The 19,619-nt window shown below is 31.6% G+C and overlaps 1 protein-coding gene across 1 annotated transcript; it reads right to left on the bottom strand.

Moving 5' to 3' along the window:
* Positions 1–360: 360 nt before the first annotated feature.
* LOC134245914 (titin-like) lies at positions 361–15,937 on the bottom strand. The gene is made up of 6 exons (XM_062728150.1): positions 15,745–15,937; positions 9,927–10,160; positions 6,776–7,045; positions 3,655–3,924; positions 560–807; positions 361–369 (listed from the first exon to the last, which is right to left on the bottom strand). The coding sequence occupies exons 1-6, from the start codon at positions 15,935–15,937 to the stop codon at positions 361–363; spliced, it is 1,224 nt and encodes a 407-aa protein (XP_062584134.1).
* Between the last annotated feature and the right edge of the window lie 3,682 nt (positions 15,938–19,619).

The raw sequence follows: 19,619 nt of genomic DNA on the forward strand, positions 1-19,619 counted from the left end.
GGGAGGACTAAATCAACAAAACAGATAAACCCTAATTTTCATGATCAAAGTGTATATAAGGGCTACATTAGCAAAAGAAAAATTAGGGGCTATGCAAACCTTCCTAGAGAACCCCCCCCCCATCCCGGTTTCGAGGCCTATGACTTTTAAATTATGCATAACATTGATAATATAATTATCGGACGACGTACAGAGAGTAAAATTAGAAGCAAAGATTTCAACACAGATTGAGTTGTTGTTCAAATATTTAAGCTATGCAATGACAATTATAATTATTTAAAGAAACATATTAATTAAATGAAAGGGTTTCTATCAAAATCAATAAATATGAAGAAAAAAGAAAAGCTTAAGTGTTGACGGTCATTCATCCTAAACAAAAGCGAATATGGACACAAATATTCATAAATAAAAACGCTATCCGTGTGGTGACATGTTGAATGTTCAAGATTAATTAACAATATATGTTTGAAAACACATCTCAATAACATACAGAGAAGAGATCGAGAGAATAAGAGTTAATTTACGTAGAATATGTACTTAGTGTTAAGGATTCCTTTACAGATCCCAAAATACTCGGTACTTCACAACCATATTCCCCAATGTCGTCTTTTTCTGGTGAGAGGATTTTCAAACATGTGTTTTCCAAATCTCCACCACTATATTTTGGTTTATTTAAGTCCAAAAGATTGCCATCTTTTGTCCATTTGATACTGTGTACCTTTTGGTAGCCTTCATGTACAACACTGTAGGAAATGGTGACTTCGTCATTTTCAGAAGAGGCTCCTTGTAATCTTAAGACTGGCAACTCTGAAATATTGTTCAAAAATTATTGCATGTGACATTATATCCCTGTATGTAATAATTTTTGTGTTGCAAATCATTCAAAAGCACCGATTGGAAACAAGAAATAATCTGTAAAGCTTGAATAAACTGGCAATCTATAGACATGACATGTATTCCTACATAAAAAAAAATATCCCACCTCAGATGCTTTGGAGGTCCGTGATTGCTTCCCGTCTCTTTTGTAACGTTTAAGGACTTTGACCGAGAATACTGTTCGTTATCTCAGCATATTCCAAACATACGAGGGTTGTCCCAAAAAGTCGTAGACAATGTTTATAATTTTTTAAACATGCAACCAATACTTACCAAATTTTGCAGAGATATAATATAGTCAATGTTCTTTAAAATTGTAAATTTTTAAATACATATATTTCATATAAATAATATAAGAACGATTTATATGAAGGCCGATAAGGCCTGTCGGCGCACGGACAAAATTCGGAATAATTTACGCATATAACTATTACATTTGCTTTTATTTCTTTAGTACTATGTAATGCATTGAACTCAAATTGAAATCACTGAAACCATAATAAAAAAATTAATATTATGTCAAAATTTCATATAAATATCATTAGAAACAGACGATTGGTGTCATGATTTTCATAGTATCGTTGAAATTGAGTATGATGAAAATGACGTCGTCAAACGCTTTGTCGGCGCACGGAGATGTGATAAATTGTGTTGGGTATGGTTAATATACATCAGAGACGGGAAAAAAGAGTACAGAAGTGACGTTACACACCAGATTTCAATAAAGAAGTTATTTTTAAATTGCACGCTATTCAATGAGAGTTTTTCTTCTGTTTCAAAAATAGTTAATTACGGCATGTAAGAAGTAGAGTACTGTTTGATAAACGCAGACGATTGGAAACAATCTGGACCGCGCACGACGTCCAACAATTAGTATTCTCTGCTGTCTACAATGTGAGGCGATCTTTCGACTAAATTTTGACTGAAATTTGGATCTGCTTTAAAAAAAAAAACAAGTAAAAATCAAATGGACAGTAGTGAACTTAAATATGTCCGGTAATCAAGAGTGGTCTATCACTTAAAAAAATTATTGAATGTTAATACCCAAGTGAAGCAGACAATGAGATCACGGCGTTATAAAATACGTAATTTTTGCTTGCTTTCGTGCGCCGGTGTACACTTATATTCTTTCTTTATTTTTTCAAAACTTTCTTATAAGATGTGATATCATTAAGAAACTTGAATTGCATGATCATAAAATGTTACTTTTTGCTATGACAAGGAAAGAAACTTAAAAAGCAAAGAGAAACAAAACTGTATTCCCTGTCTACGACTTTTTGGGACAACCCTCGTATATTTACATTCCTCATGTATTTTACTTGTTGAACCAAAACTTGGACATATATCTAATTATTATACCTCTGTTTATTTTTTTCTATATAAAAATAAGACGAATAAACATGCTATTTTTTCTAAACAGTCTCTACCGTGAAATAGTTTTTGTGCTATTTGCCCATGGTGAATAGTCCTCAAACTATTCAACGGCAACAATCGATTTCCCTCGCTTTTCATCTGAAAACTTCTGATTTTACATGGATTGTGACGTATAAATTATGACGTAACAAAAGTAAAGTCAGCATCGGTATAATAAAACACCTATTTATACTGACTATTCGGACAATAGCAAGTTCATCGTCCCCCTCGACAGCAAACTATTTCCCTCGGCTGCGCCTCGGAAAATAGTTTGCTGTCTTGGGGGACGATAAACTTGCTATTGTCCTGATAGCCAGTAAATAGGTGTATATTATCTATAAATTTTAGCTCAAAATTTCATAGGCGTTAGAATTAAATTGAAAGTGCGTGGCCAATTAAAAGATGTGGGCGGCGTAGATCAACAAAAAAGGTAAACCCTGATTTTCTTCATCAAAGCCTATATAATGTGTAAAATTTTGTTGCAAATCATTCACGATCAACACTTGGAAAGTAGAAAAAATCTTCAAAGCTTGAATAACCTAGCAATCTATAGACAAGACATGTATCCCTACATAAAAAACGTTATCCCCCCTCTGATGCTTTGGAGGTCCGTGTTTGTTCCTATTTTTATTTTATGACGCTTAAGGACTATGATCGAGAATACTGTTCGTTATAGCAGAATATTTTAATCATATATTAACATTCCTTATGATTCGTACTTGCTTGTACAAGAACTTGGACATATATTTCATTATCTTTATATTTTTCTAGCTATAAATTTCATAGGCTTTGGAAGCAACTAGAAAATGGGTGGCTAATTAAAACTTCTGGGAGGACTAAATCAACAAAACAGATAAACCCTAATTTTCATGATCAAAGTGTATATAAGGGCTACATTAGCAAAAGAAAAATTAGGGGCTATGCAAACCTTCCTAGAGCCCCCCCCCCCATCCCGGTTTCGAGGCCTATGACTTTTAAATTATGCATAACATTGATAATATAATTATCGGACGACGTACAGAGAGTAAAATTAGAAGCAAAGATTTCAACACAGATTGAGTTGTTGTTCAAATATTTAAGCTATGCAATGACAATTATAATTATTTAAAGAAACATATTAATTAAATGAAAGGGTTTCTATCAAAATCAATAAATATGAAGAAAAAAGAAAAGCTTAAGTGTTGACGGTCATTCATCCTAAACAAAAGCGAATATGGACACAAATATTCATAAATGAAAACGCTATCCGTGTGGTGACATGTTGAATGTTCAAGATTAATTAACAATTTATGTTTGAAAACACATCTCAATAACATACAGAGAAGAGATCGAGAGAATAAGAGTTAATTTACGTAGAATATGTACTTAGTGTTAAGGATTCCTTTACAGATCCCAAAATACTCGGTACTTCACAACCATATTCCCCAATGTCGTCTTCTTCTGGTGAGAGGATTTTCAAACATGTGCTTTCCAAATCTCCACCACTATATTTTGGTTTATTTAAGTCCAAAAGATTGCCATCTTTTGTCCATTTGATACTGTGTACCTTTTGGTAGCCTTCATGTACAACACTGTAGGAAATGGTGACTTCGTCATTTTCAGAAGAGGCTCCTTGTAATCTTAAGACTGGCAACTCTGAAATATTGTTCAATAATTATTGCATGTGACATTATATCCCTGTATGTAATAATTTTTGTGTTGCAAATCATTCAAAAGCACCGATTGGAAACAAGAAATAATCTGTAAAGCTTGAATAAACTGGCAATCTATAGACATGACATGTATTCCTACATAAAAAAAAATATCCCACCTCAGATGCTTTGGAGGTCCGTGATTGCTTCCCGTCTCTTTTGTAACGTTTAAGGACTTTGACCGAGAATACTGTTCGTTATCTCAGCATATTCCAAACATACGAGGGTTGTCCCAAAAAGTCGTAGACAATGTTTATAATTTTTTAAACATGCAACCAATACTTACCAAATTTTGCAGAGACATAATATAGTCAATGTTCTTTAAAATTGTAAATTTTTAAATACATATATTTCATATAAATAATATAAGAACGATTTATATGAAGGCCGATAAGGCCTGTCGGCGCACGGACAAAATTCGGAATAATTTACGCATATAACTATTACATTTGCTTTTATTTCTTTAGTACTATGTAATGCATTGAACTCAAATTGAAATCACTGAAACCATAATAAAAAAATTAATATTATGTCAAAATTTCATATAAATATCATTAGAAACAGACGATTGGTGTCATGATTTTCATAGTATCGTTGAAATTGAGTATGATGAAAATGACGTCGTCAAACGCTTTGTCGGCGCACGGAGATGTGATAAATTGTGTTGGGTATGGTTAATATACATCAGAGACGGGAAAAAAGAGTACAGAAGTGACATTTCACACCAGATTTCAATAAAGAAGTTATTTTTAAATTGCACGCTATTCAATGAGAGTTTTTCTTCTGTTTCAAAAATAGTTAATTACGGCATGTAAGAAGTAGAGTACTGTTTGATAAACGCAGACGATTGGAAACAATCTGGACCGCGCACGACGTCCAACAATTAGTATTCTCTGCTGTCTACAATGTGAGGCGATCTTTTGACTAAATTTTGACTGAAATTTGGATCTGCTTAAAGAAAACAAGTAAAAATCAAATGGACAGTAGTGAACTTAAATATATCCGGTAATCAAGAGTGGTCTATCACTTAAAAAAATTATTGAATGTTAATACCCAAGTGAAGCAGACAATGAGATCACGGCGTTATAAAATACGTAATTTTTGCTTGCTTTCGTGCGCCGGTGTACACTTATATTCTTTTTCTATTTTTTCAAAACTTTCTTATAAGATGTGATATCATTAAGAAACTTGAATTGCATGATCATAAAATGTTACTTTTTGCTATGACAAGGAAAGAAACTTAAAAAGCAAAGAGAAACAAAACTGTATTCCCTGTCTACGACTTTTTGGGACAACCCTCGTATATTTACATTCCTCATGTATTTTACTTGTTGAACCAAAACTTGGACATATATCTAATTATTATACCTCTGTTTATTTTTTTCTATATAAAAATAAGACGAATAAACATGCTATTTTTTCTAAACAGTCTCTACCGTGAAATAGTTTTTGTGCTATTTGCCCATGGTGAATAGTCCTCAAACTATTCAACGGCAACAATCGATTTCCCTCGCTTTTCATCTGAAAACTTCTGATTTTACATGGATTGTGACGTATAAATTATGACGTAACAAAAGTAAAGTCAGCATCGGTATAATAAAACACCTATTTATACTGACTATTCGGACAATAGCAAGTTCATCGTCCCCCTCGACAGCAAACTATTTCCCTCGGCTGCGCCTCGGAAAATAGTTTGCTGTCTTGGGGGACGATAAACTTGCTATTGTCCTGATAGCCAGTAAATAGGTGTATATTATCTATAAATTTTAGCTCAAAATTTCATAGGCGTTAGAATTAAATTGAAAGTGCGTGGCCAATTAAAAGATGTGGGCGGCGTAGATCAACAAAAAAGGTAAACCCTGATTTTCTTCATCAAAGCCTATATAATGTGTAAAATTTTGTTGCAAATCATTCACGATCAACACTTGGAAAGTAGAAAAAATCTTCAAAGCTTGAATAACCTAGCAATCTATAGACAAGACATGTATCCCTACATAAAAAACGTTATCCCCCCTCTGATGCTTTGGAGGTCCGTGTTTGTTCCTATTTTTATTTTATGACGCTTAAGGACTATGATCGAGAATACTGTTCGTTATAGCAGAATATTTTAATCATATATTAACATTCCTTATGATTCGTACTTGCTTGTACAAGAACTTGGACATATATTTCATTATCTTTATATTTTTCTAGCTATAAATTTCATAGGCTTTGGAAGCAACTAGAAAATGGGTGGCTAATTAAAACTTCTGGGAGGACTAAATCAACAAAACAGATAAACCCTAATTTTCATGATCAAAGTGTATATAAGGGCTACATTAGCAAAAGAAAAATTAGGGGCTATGCAAACCTTCCTAGAGCCCCCCCCCCCCCCCCCCCATCCCGGTTTCGAGGCCTATGACTTTTAAATTATGCATAACATTGATAATATAATTATCGGACGACGTACAGAGAGTAAAATTAGAAGCAAAGATTTCAACACAGATTGAGTTGTTGTTCAAATATTTAAGCTATGCAATGACAATTATAATTATTTAAAGAAACATATTAATTAAATGAAAGGGTTTCTATCAAAATCAATAAATATGAAGAAAAAAGAAAAGCTTAAGTGTTGACGGTCATTCATCCTAAACAAAAGCGAATATGGACACAAATATTCATAAATGAAAACGCTATCCGTGTGGTGACATGTTGAATGTTCAAGATTAATTAACAATTTATGTTTGAAAACACATCTCAATAACATACAGAGAAGAGATCGAGAGAATAAGAGTTAATTTACGTAGAATATGTACTTAGTGTTAAGGATTCCTTTACAGATCCCAAAATACTCGGTACTTCACAACCATATTCCCCAATGTCGTCTTCTTCTGGTGAGAGGATTTTCAAACATGTGCTTTCCAAATCTCCACCACTATATTTTGGTTTATTTAAGTCCAAAAGATTGCCATCTTTTGTCCATTTGATACTGTGTACCTTTTGGTAGCCTTCATGTACAACACTGTAGGAAATGGTGACTTCGTCATTTTCAGAAGAGGCTCCTTGTAATCTTAAGACTGGCAACTCTGAAATATTGTTCAATAATTATTGCATGTGACATTATATCCCTGTATGTAATAATTTTTGTGTTGCAAATCATTCAAAAGCACCGATTGGAAACAAGAAATAATCTGTAAAGCTTGAATAAACTGGCAATCTATAGACATGACATGTATTCCTACATAAAAAAAAAATATCCCACCTCAGATGCTTTGGAGGTCCGTGATTGCTTCCCGTCTCTTTTGTAACGTTTAAGGACTTTGACCGAGAATACTGTTCGTTATCTCAGCATATTCCAAACATACGAGGGTTGTCCCAAAAAGTCGTAGACAATGTTTATAATTTTTTAAACATGCAACCAATACTTACCAAATTTTGCAGAGACATAATATAGTCAATGTTCTTTAAAATTGTAAATTTTTAAATACATATATTTCATATAAATAATATAAGAACGATTTATATGAAGGCCGATAAGGCCTGTCGGCGCACGGACAAAATTCGGAATAATTTACGCATATAACTATTACATTTGCTTTTATTTCTTTAGTACTATGTAATGCATTGAACTCAAATTGAAATCACTGAAACCATAATAAAAAAATTAATATTATGTCAAAATTTCATATAAATATCATTAGAAACAGACGATTGGTGTCATGATTTTCATAGTATCGTTGAAATTGAGTATGATGAAAATGACGTCGTCAAACGCTTTGTCGGCGCACGGAGATGTGATAAATTGTGTTGGGTATGGTTAATATACATCAGAGACGGGAAAAAAGAGTACAGAAGTGACATTTCACACCAGATTTCAATAAAGAAGTTATTTTTAAATTGCACGCTATTCAATGAGAGTTTTTCTTCTGTTTCAAAAATAGTTAATTACGGCATGTAAGAAGTAGAGTACTGTTTGATAAACGCAGACGATTGGAAACAATCTGGACCGCGCACGACGTCCAACAATTAGTATTCTCTGCTGTCTACAATGTGAGGCGATCTTTTGACTAAATTTTGACTGAAATTTGGATCTGCTTTAAAAAGAAAACAAGTAAAAATCAAATGGACAGTAGTGAACTTAAATATATCCGGTAATCAAGAGTGGTCTATCACTTAAAAAAATTATTGAATGTTAATACCCAAGTGAAGCAGACAATGAGATCACGGCGTTATAAAATACGTAATTTTTGCTTGCTTTCGTGCGCCGGTGTACACTTATATTCTTTCTTTATTTTTTCAAAACTTTCTTATAAGATGTGATATCATTAAGAAACTTGAATTGCATGATCATAAAATGTTACTTTTTGCTATGACAAGGAAAGAAACTTAAAAAGCAAAGAGAAACAAAACTGTATTCCCTGTCTACGACTTTTTGGGACAACCCTCGTATATTTACATTCCTCATGTATTTTACTTGTTGAACCAAAACTTGGACATATATCTAATTATTATACCTCTGTTTATTTTTTTCTATATAAAAATAAGACGAATAAACATGCTATTTTTTCTAAACAGTCTCTACCGTGAAATAGTTTTTGTGCTATTTGCCCATGGTGAATAGTCCTCAAACTATTCAACGGCAACAATCGATTTCCCTCGCTTTTCATCTGAAAACTTCTGATTTTACATGGATTGTGACGTATAAATTATGACGTAACAAAAGTAAAGTCAGCATCGGTATAATAAAACACCTATTTATACTGACTATTCGGACAATAGCAAGTTCATCGTCCCCCTCGACAGCAAACTATTTCCCTCGGCTGCGCCTCGGAAAATGGTTTGCTGTCTTGGGGGACGATAAACTTGCTATTGTCCTCATAGCCAGTAAATAGGTGTATATTATCTATAAATTTTAGCTCAAAATTTCATAGGCGTTAGAATTAAATTGAAAGTGCGTGGCCAATTAAAAGATGTGGGCGGCGTAGATCAACAAAAAAGGTAAACCCTGATTTTCTTCATCAAAGCCTATATAATGTGTAAAATTTTGTTGCAAATCATTCACGATCAACACTTGGAAAGTAGAAAAAATCTTCAAAGCTTGAATAACCTAGCAATCTATAGACAAGACATGTATCCCTACATAAAAAACGTTATCCCCCCTCTGATGCTTTGGAGGTCCGTGTTTGTTCCTATTTTTATTTTATGACGCTTAAGGACTATGATCGAGAATACTGTTCGTTATAGCAGAATATTTTAATCATATATTAACATTCCTTATGATTCGTACTTGCTTGTACAAGAACTTGGACATATATTTCATTATCTTTATATTTTTCTAGCTATAAATTTCATAGGCTTTGGAAGCAACTAGAAAATGGGTGGCTAATTAAAACTTCTGGGAGGACTAAATCAACAAAACAGATAAACCCTAATTTTCATGATCAAAGCGTATATAAGGGCTACATTAGCAAAAGAAAAATTAGGGGCTATGCAAACCTTCCTAGAGCCCCCCCCCATCCCGGTTTCGAGGCCTATGACTTTTAAATTATGCATAACATTGATAATATAATTATCGGACGACGTACAGAGAGTAAAATTAGAAGCAAAGATTTCAACACAGATTGAGTTGTTGTTCAAATATTTAAGCTATGCAATGACAATTATAATTATTTAAAGAAACATCTTAATTAAATGAAAGGGTTTCTATTAAAATCAATAAATATGAAGAAAAAAGAAAAGCTTAAGTGTTGACGGTCATTCATCCTAAACAAAAGCGAATGTGGAGACAAATATTCATAAATGAAAACGCTATCCGTGTGGTGACATGTTGAATGTTCAAGATTAATTAACAATATATGTTTGAAAACACATCTCAATAACATACAGAGAAGGGAGCGAGAGAATAAGAGTTAATTTACGTAGAATATGTACTTAGTGTTAAGGATTCCTTTACAGATCCCAACATACTCGGTACTTCACAACTATATTCCCCAATGTCGTTTTCTTCTGGTGAGAGGATTTTCAAACATGTGCTTTCCAAATCTCCACCACTATATTTTGGTTTATTTAAGTCCAAAAGATTGCCATCTTTTGTCCATTTGATACTGTGTACCTTTTGGTAGCCTTCATGTACAACACTGTAGGTAATGGTGACTTCGTCATTTTCAGAAGAGGCTCCTTGTAATCTTAAGACTGGCAACTCTGAAATATTGTTCAATAATTATTGCATGTGACATTATATCCCTGTATATAAAAATTTTTGTGTTGCAAATCATTCAAAAGGAACGATTGGAAACTAGAAATAATCTGTAAAGCTTGAATAAACTGGCAATCTATAGACATGACATGTATTCCTACATAAAAAAAATATCCCACCTCAGATGCTTTGGAGGTCTGTGTTTGCTTCCCGTCTCTTTTGTAACGTTTAAGGACTTTGACCGAGAATACTGTTCGTTATCTCAGCATATTCCAAACATATATTTACATTCCTCATGTATTTTACTTGTTGAACCAAAACTTGGACATATATTTTATTGACTATACATTTTAGCTATAAATTTTATAGGCGTTGGAAGCAACTAGAAAATTGGTGGCTAATTAAAACTTCTGGGAGGACTAACACTACTGAATTAAATATCCCCTTAGATTCCAAAGAATCCCCCGTTGTCCCCCTGTCAGTCCCTGACATTTTCCTGTCTCTCCCTGACTTTCTCCTATGATCCCCTGTCGTTCTCCCTGCTCTCCCTGTCCAGTCCCTGTCGTCCCCTGTCGTTGTCCCTGCCCTCCCTGTCCAGTCCCTGTCGTCCCCTGTCGTTGTCCCTGCCTTCCCTGTCTACTCCCTGTCGTCCCCTGACATTCTCTGATCTCCCTGTCCAGTCCCTGTCGTCCCCTGTCGTTGTCCCTGTCCAGTCCCTGTCTACTCCCTGTCGTCCCCTGACATTTATTTTGGCCAAGAAAAGAAATCTAAAAAATTTTATTGGCATTTAAGAGTGGAAAATGATATAGTCTTGAAAACTTTAAGTATTTTTTTGAAAATACAGACTTAGAAAAAAGTTAAAACAATTTTAAATGCCTTAACTTAAACCCCTGTAATTTAGTTTCTATCACTTGTATTAATGTGATTTTGTTTTAGTTTGGTAGCATTTCGGGGAGAGAACGGCAGAAAACTGCATCATTCTAAAGAAGAAATAAATTACCAATTTATTTCATGTGGTGATGGCAGACGGCATATAAATTGTGGTTTATGAACCTTATATACATATTTTCAAACTTTTTCATTTTTTATTTCATCTACTTTGAAACATCTTTCATCTACTTTGAAACATCCTTCAGCGTTATAACTGTCTTTGTAAAAGAACTAAACTTAAACATTTGGGAATACATTATCAAATCCATGCGTTGGATATTTTGTTTTTACAAAGAATTAAATGGATAAAAAATAATTGAAAGCAATGCTATATCGATGCATTAATAAAATAAACGTTTATTCAGTAAAAAAAAAATTGTTAAAGAAACTAAAAATCTACTTTATTCATTTATTTTCTTATGTGAATAAATCTAAAAATCGACCGAATAATTAAATAATTAAATAAATAAATAAATAAATAAATAAATAAATAAATAAATAAATAAATAAATAAATAAATAAATAAATAAATAATTTGTTTTATAGGTTTTATTTTGTTTATTTGCTGAAATATGCTACAAAGTATTTATAAGCATATTTAAACGAATTTTTATTACTTTAAGTCCATGATGGATAGCAAAATAATCGTCTCATTATGCACAATATTAATCTGTCATTTACATTTTTGATAGATTAATTTGATTAAAAAATCGGTTTTCAAAACCTTAACACGGTTCTGAAACAACATCAAAGAAATTGATGTTTACCAGTAATTAACTCGGGGTACACGGTCATGACACCTATTATCGTTTTCACTGACCGCTATACCTTGTTTATGTTGTGGCAGGATGACCGTGTGTAGTTTGCAGCTCTTTTAAATTACATTTTCTCTTCGTCCGAGAACTGATTTTTTCATTCAAAACAAAATAAAAGTATCAAAAAAACTATTGACGGGTTAAGATTGTGCACAATGAAACGATTATTTTGATATCCATCATGGGAGTAAAATAATTAAAAGCAGATTTAATATGCTTCAAAAATACTTTGAAACATTTTTTTTCGTAAATAGTTTTACATAAAATAAGCCAAAAAAATCTCATTGTCATTTTTAAAAATAAAAACATTGTTTATATAATGATTAAATACATGAAGTTAATTAGTTTATTTATTTGTTTATTTACTAACTATCTTAAATCAATTATTGCATTGATTTTAAAAACTAAAATATTCCGAAATGCGTCAAGATCCCTTCTTTCTTTTCTTCTTTTTTGTTTTCTTACAAAAGGTAGAAAGTCACACCATTATTTAATGACTTAATCATGAATTAAATAAAAAATAAAGAAAAACAATTTCTCGCGGATATAACTGATTGACTTATTTGTTGTATTTTCATTTTAAAAAAATAATTTGACAATTACAATTCTTTTATTATTTTTTTATTATTTTATTTCATTTATTTACTATGTATTTATTTCGCTGTAATCTGTTTTATTCATTAAGTACTGGATTGACTTTGTACCATTTGTTAGAGAAAAAAAATCAGATGGGGTATTGGTGCATTTTAGAATATTTTATTGTTTAAAACCAATACATTTATTTGTTTAGGAACTTAGTAAATAAATAAAATGATAAACTTATTAACTGCATGTATTTAATCATTATAAAAACAATGTTTATTATTTTTAAAATTGACGATACAAGTAAACTAAATAATCATATACCCGAAAATGGGGTTTGTTTGGCATATTCAATGTAAAATGATTTACGATAAATATGTATCAAAGTATTTTTTAAGAATATTAAATCGGCTTTTAATTATTTTACTTCCATGATGGATATCAAAATAATTGTCTCATTATGCACAATCTGAAGCCGTCAGTAGCTTCTCTGATACTTTTCTTTTGTTTTGATTTAAAAAAACGTTCTCATACAAAGAGAAAATGTAATCTCAAACAGCTGCAAACTATACACGGTCGTCCTGTCACAACATAAACAATGTATAGCGGTCAGTGAAAAAGATAATAGGTGTCATGATTGTGAACCTCGAGTTAATTACTGGTACACATCAATGGCTTTGATGTTGTTTCAGAACCGTGTAAGGGTTTTGAAAACCGATTTTTTAAATCAAAACAAAGTATCAAAAATGTAAATGACAGATTAATATTGTGCATAATGAGACGATTATTTTGATATCAATCATGTACTTAAAGTAATGAAAAGTCATTTTAATACACTGATAAAATAAGTAAGTAAGTAAGTAAGTAAGTAAGTAATCATTTATTATAGTGACATTGTGCATTTTAGACATTTCAATATACAGTGTAAACAAAATACGTCATACTGAATCTGCACCCGGCCCACTGGACCTGTAAGTCACTTTTTCCATTAATAACATTTATATAAATTTACACATGCAGAAGATTTTTTCTATAGTTATATGCTGTATGTACAAATTTGGCTAACTTTGTTTGGTAATTTTGATTTAGAACTTTGAACAAATAATTATTATCATTACTATTTGGGTGCTCTTTGTACACGCTATCAAAATATTTTTTCCTAACATTATTATACAATTGACAGTCTAATAAGAAATGTTTTTCGTCTTCAACAACGGAACTAGAACAGAAAACACACGTTCTTTCACTTAAGGGTTCATTTTTATATCGACTTTAATATTCACTGCTAGGTCGTTGATAAAAATTGAGAATAGTGTAGGTGATAAATTATCTCCCTGGCGAACTCCGTTTTGACTAGTGAACCAACTTGTATGAAAATTATTCAAAGGCACACAGGATTCAGTCAATAGATAAAGGCTAGAAATGGCATTATACATATCACCATCAATTCCATTGAGCCTAAGCTTATATTGTAACAGTTGCCTGTCCACCAGATCAAATGCTTTTTGGAAATCTATAAACGTTGCGAATGTTGACTTTCGGTTCTGAATTATACTATTTAATACAAACACATGATCTACGCAAGATCTTTCTCTACGGAAACCATTTTGCTCGTCAACTAAAATAGAATTATCTTCCAGATATGTTTGTAGTCTGTTCTTTAAAATAGAACTATAGAATTTGGCTACTACTGAAAGCAAACTTCCACGGAAGTTTAAAGGGATTCGTTGATCTAGTTGTGAACTTTTTGGAATAGGGTGTATAATTGCCATTCTCCATATAGAAGGCACTTTACCGATTTCAAAGCACAATTGAAATAATTTGTGTAACACTGAAATGATATCATTGTTTTTCATGACTTCATTATAGAGTAGATCTATTCCCGCAGCTTTCCCGTCCTTGGAATGCAAAACAACCTGTGCGACTTCCTCACGTGAAATATTTTCGTTTAAATACGTGTTTGGTACATAAAGAGGGTCAATCATAATATCTTCTAGCATTTGCCTATGTTGTAATGCAGTGTTATAAAATGAATTATCAAAATTTGAAACACTTTGAGCGTATAGATTTGAAAAATCATTCTCCCATTTACGAAGTACTTCATCTATGCCCGACGTTGTTTCACCGTTTTCTTTATAAATTTCCATTGGTATCATATTTTTCTTTCTAGGGCCAAGTTTGTCAAGCTGATCCCAAAATTTTCTAGGATTTTCAGTTGAAATTTTCTCTATTTCAAGTGCAAGGTCCGATCTATATTTCCTTTCATAAAAACTTAACCTTTTGTCAAATTCTTTTTGTGAAGAAGAAAAGTCCAATCTAGCATTTCGTTTCCGTTTATGATCTTTTTCCTTTAGAAAAATCTTTTCTTTATTACGCATATCTTTCCATAGACTAGTAAGTTCATCATTCCAGTAAGGTTTAGTTTGTCGCAATTTTTTCCGAGTTCGTTTTGAGCAGTCTTTGTGCGGTATTTTTCTCTCCATTTCTTTGACTGTTATTTCACAAAATTTTGAATAGATATCATCAATTTCCTTCTGTGTTTCTCTACACAGTTCAATATTTCTAATCAATTCTAATAAGGAAGTTTTCACAAGGTCTGAACACATAAAATCAGGGGGGATACTTTTTAATTTAAAATGTTTCCGTGACTTATCACACAAATTGTTCTCAATAAGTTTATCCGTAGGATGCATTTGTTTAAGTATATCCTTTGCTTCAAACCTGTACTGATAGTCAAACACCAAAAATGCATGATCTGGACATTTACATTTAGTTCCTAGAGCGGATTGTATGCCTTTGTCTTCTTTAATACTCCCGCATGACACTATTTGGAATTCCGTACAATGTGGTAAAACATCATGAGGTATACATGCATAATCGACAACAGCTTTCCCTCTGGTCGAGATGGAAGTGAATCGGTTCGATTTTTCTCCAAATCGTCCATTTAAAACACAAAATTTACTATCATTTAGGAATTCTACGAATGAGTCCCCATGTTTGTTGCAAACATTATCAATTACGCATCTATCCCTGATATTGTCGAATTCACAACTAAAATCTTTGGAATGTCCAATTCGTGAGTTTAAATCTCCGAGAACAAATATGGCATCCATGTCATAATTCAAATAAATCTGCGCCAAAATATGCGAAAAAAACTTTTCTGCATCACGTCCCCAATTAGAATTTTCTGGGGGAAGGTAACAAGAGTAGACAGCAAACCGAATGTCCGATTCTTTGTGTTTAAATTCCAACCCCAAGATACCTTCATATGACTTGTCATTAACACGAACCATAAAATGCTGTAATATTGTTTTCCTAACCAAAATTCCTACTCCGCCAAATGTTTTTGGTGCACGAATATGCTTAGAATTTCTGTTGTATCCAAACCATTCATATCCAAGATCGTTCAATTCTAATTTCTCATTATCTTTAAGATGGGTTTCATTAATGCTCATTATATCCGCATTTATATGTTCAATAAGGGACACCCTTAAATCATGGTTGTTAACCGTCCACCCACCTACATTGATGTGACTAAATTTAATGGTATGTTCAATAGACCGGGCCACTTCCTATCCAGTGTCCTCATCCCCCAGGTTGTGCTGCACATGATGCGGTGCGTTCTTTTCCGTCTGTGTTTTCTTGACAATGCGACCACTAGCAGTAATTCGGTACTGTTTTCCATCTGGGAGTTCGTTTAACAACGTGCGAGCATTTAATTCCAAGATTCTCTCGGTATGTGATTTGCTACCTCGAAGATAAACATTTTTGTATTTTTCTATTAATCTGAGTGTCTGTTTTTCCCGCAGAATTTGTTTTTTCTCTTCCAGATTTGAAAAACTTATCTTTATTATCCCTGGCCTTCCAGATTTTCTACTTTTTAAACGAGCCGCTGCTACTACATTTACCGAATCATGAAGACATCTTACCAGATCATTGGCGATTTCTAAAATATTTTCATTTGCCTCTTGTTCAACATTGGTCGCAATTATTGTAACTTCCGGGTCATTTAGCGGATCGTGGCTTGACGCAAAACCTGCACAGGCTATTGGGACTGAACTATTTTCTAATACCGGTCGTTCTATTTTCTCAACTTTATCAAGTCGCCCCAGAATGGAATCGATGGACTGTGACAGGACATCGATTTGTTTTTGTTGACTGCCAAGTTCAAGGTCAATATCGCTTTTTATAGCTTTGAGTTTCTCGTCAATACTTGATAGAAATTCATTTCGGAATTTATCCAATTTACTATCCAAAGACTTTTGTAACTGTAACTGACCTTTCTGTAAATTCTCGATAGCCTGCCCAATGATAATCATCCGGTCCGTCCAATCTAAATTTGAGTTTTCTGGATTCCCAGTCGAACTTGCCATTTTCTTTGCCTGAGGTTTTGGTGTCTGCCCATCGGATGACTGACGACGACGCTTTTCTGACTCGGACATTTAATTCATCACGGAAATAACAAACTATGAATAGCAATGAATAGTAATGCTAGAAAACACACAAAATTTCACTTTACTTAAAATACTTTGTAGCACATCTACGGATGCAAGTGTTTATATAAAATAAAACTAAAGGAAAACAATTTTTTGCAGCTATAAATGATTCATTAATTTGTTGTATTTTCATTTTTTATTAATATTTTTTTTTCATTATTCACTTATTTTATTTTAATTATTTACTATGAATTTATTTCGCTTAAAATTCAATCTGTTTTATTCGTTAAATACTGATTTGACTTTGTTGTAAGAAAAAGAAAGAAAAAAGAGAGAGACAGCAGGGGGTATTAGTGAATTTTGAAATAATTAAGTTTTTAAAATCAGTTTAATAATTGATTTTAAATAGTTAGTAAACAAAAAAAAAAACTAACTGCATTTTATGTAATATACAAACAATCTTTTTTATTTGTAAAATTGACGATACAAACAAATAAAATAATCAAATACCTGAACATAGGAGTTTTTTTTTTGTTTTTTTTTTTTTTTATGTAAAACAATGTACGAAAAAATCTGTGTCAAAGTATTTTTTAAGAATATTAAATCGGCTTTTAATTATTTTACTTCCATGATGGATATCAAAATAATTGTCTCATTATGCACAATCTGAAGCTTTCAGTAGCTTCTCTGATACTTTTCTTTTGTTTTGATTTAAAAAAAACGTTCTCATACAAAGAGAAAATGTAATCTCAAACAGCTGCAAACTATACACGGTCGTCCTGCCACAACATAAACAATGTATAGCGGTCAGTGAAAAAGATAATAGGTGTCATGATTGTGAACCTCGAGTTAATTACTGGTACACATCAATGGCTTTGATGTTGTTTCAGAACCGTGTAAGGGTTTTGAAAACTGATTTTTTAAATCAAAACAAAGTATCAAAAATCTAATTGACAGATTAATAATGTGCATAATGAGACGATTAATTTTATATCCATCATGTACTTAAAATAATGAAAAGTCGTTTTAATACGCTATTAAAATACTTTGTAGCACATCTACGGATGCAAGTGTTTATATAAAATAAAACTAAAGGAACACAATTTCTTGCAGATAAATGATTCATTAATTTGTTGTATTTTCAATTTCAAAAAAAAAAAAAGATTTATTTTATTATAATTTTTTTTTCATAATTCATTTATTTTTTTTTTCATAATAGAGAGAGACAGCAGGGGGTATTGGTGCATTTTGAAATAATTAAGTTTTTTAAATCAATATAATAATTGATTTTAAATAGTTAGTAAACAAAAAAAAATTTCTGCATTTTATGTAATATAAAAACAATCTTTTTACCCCGAGTTAAACTGACGATACAAGCAAATGAAATAATCAAATACCCGAACATGGGGATTTTTTTTGGGTTTATTTTATTTAAAACTATTTACGAAAAAATCTGTGTCAAAGTATTTTTTAAGCATATTAAATCGGCTTTTAATTATTTTACTTCCATGATGGATATCAAATTATTCATCTCATTATGCACAATCTATACCCGTGAAGAGATTCCTTGATACTTTTATTTTGTTTTGATTAATAAAACATAAGTTCTCATTCAAAGAGAAAATGTTATTTCAAACAGTTGCAAAGTACAAACGGTCGACCCGCCACAACATAAACAATGTATAGCGGTCAGTGAAAAAGATAATAGGTGTCATGACTGTGTACCCCGAGTTAATTACTGGTACAAATCAATGGCTTTGATGTTGTTTCAGAACCGTGTTAGGGTTTTGAAAACCGATTTTATAATCAACACAAAGTATCGAAAATCTAATTGACAGATTAATATTGTGCATAATGAGACGACTATTTTGTTATCCATCATGGACTTTAAGTAATAAAAAGTCGTTTAAATATGCTTATAAAATACTCTGTAGCATATTTAAACAAATAAATAACATAAAACTAATAAATCAAATTTTGGGGATATAAATGAGTGATAAATTAAAAAATAAACAAATAAATTTATGTAATTCTTTATTTATTTATTTATTTATTTATTTATTTATTTATTTATTTAATCATTCATTCATTCATTCATTCATTCATTCATTCGATCATTCATTCATTTATTTATTTATTTATTTATTTATTTATTTATTTATTTATTTATTTATTTATTTATTTATTTATTTATTTATTTATTCAGTCGATTTGTAGATTTATTCACATAAGAGAATAAGTGAATAAAATATATTTTAAGTTTATTTAATAATTTTTATTTATTGAATAGACATTTATTTTATTAATGCGTTTATATATAATTCCTTTCAATTAATTTTTATTCATTTAAATCTTTGAAAAAAAAATATACCATGCATGGATTTGATAATTTATTCCAAATGTTTAAATTTAGTTCTTTTACAAGGACAGTCATTACGCTTAAAGATATTTCAAAATAGATCAAATAAAAAATTAAAAAGTTTATAAATATATATAAAAGATTCCAAAAGTTCAATGTATATGCCATCTAGCATCACAAGATGAAAAAAAATGGGTAATTTATTTTTTCTTTAGAATTGATGCTATTCTCTGCCGTTCTTCCCCGAAATGCTTCAAAAACTAAAACAAAATCACATCGATACAAGTAATAGAAACTACATTACAGGGGATTTAGTTAAGGCATTTGAAAATGTGTTATCTT

This window comes from Saccostrea cucullata, unplaced genomic scaffold, assembly GCF_032062105.1.
Source record: "Saccostrea cucullata isolate Sc308-1 unplaced genomic scaffold, CSIRO_AGI_Scuc_v1 ctg3840, whole genome shotgun sequence".
NCBI classification, from domain to species: domain Eukaryota; kingdom Metazoa; phylum Mollusca; class Bivalvia; order Ostreida; family Ostreidae; genus Saccostrea; species Saccostrea cuccullata.

Excerpts from the sequence above, each read along its gene's own strand:
- LOC134245914 (XM_062728150.1), bottom strand. The coding sequence starts at position 15,937 with ATGAGCATTAATGAAACCCATCTTAAAGATAATGAGAAATTAGAATTG. Across the intron at positions 10,161-15,744 it reads TAATGACAAGTCATATGAAG|AGTTGCCAGTCTTAAGATTA; the intron begins GTATCTTGGGGT and ends ACAATATTTCAG. Across the intron at positions 7,046-9,926 it reads ATATAGTTGTGAAGTACCGA|AGTTGCCAGTCTTAAGATTA; the intron begins GTATGTTGGGAT and ends ACAATATTTCAG.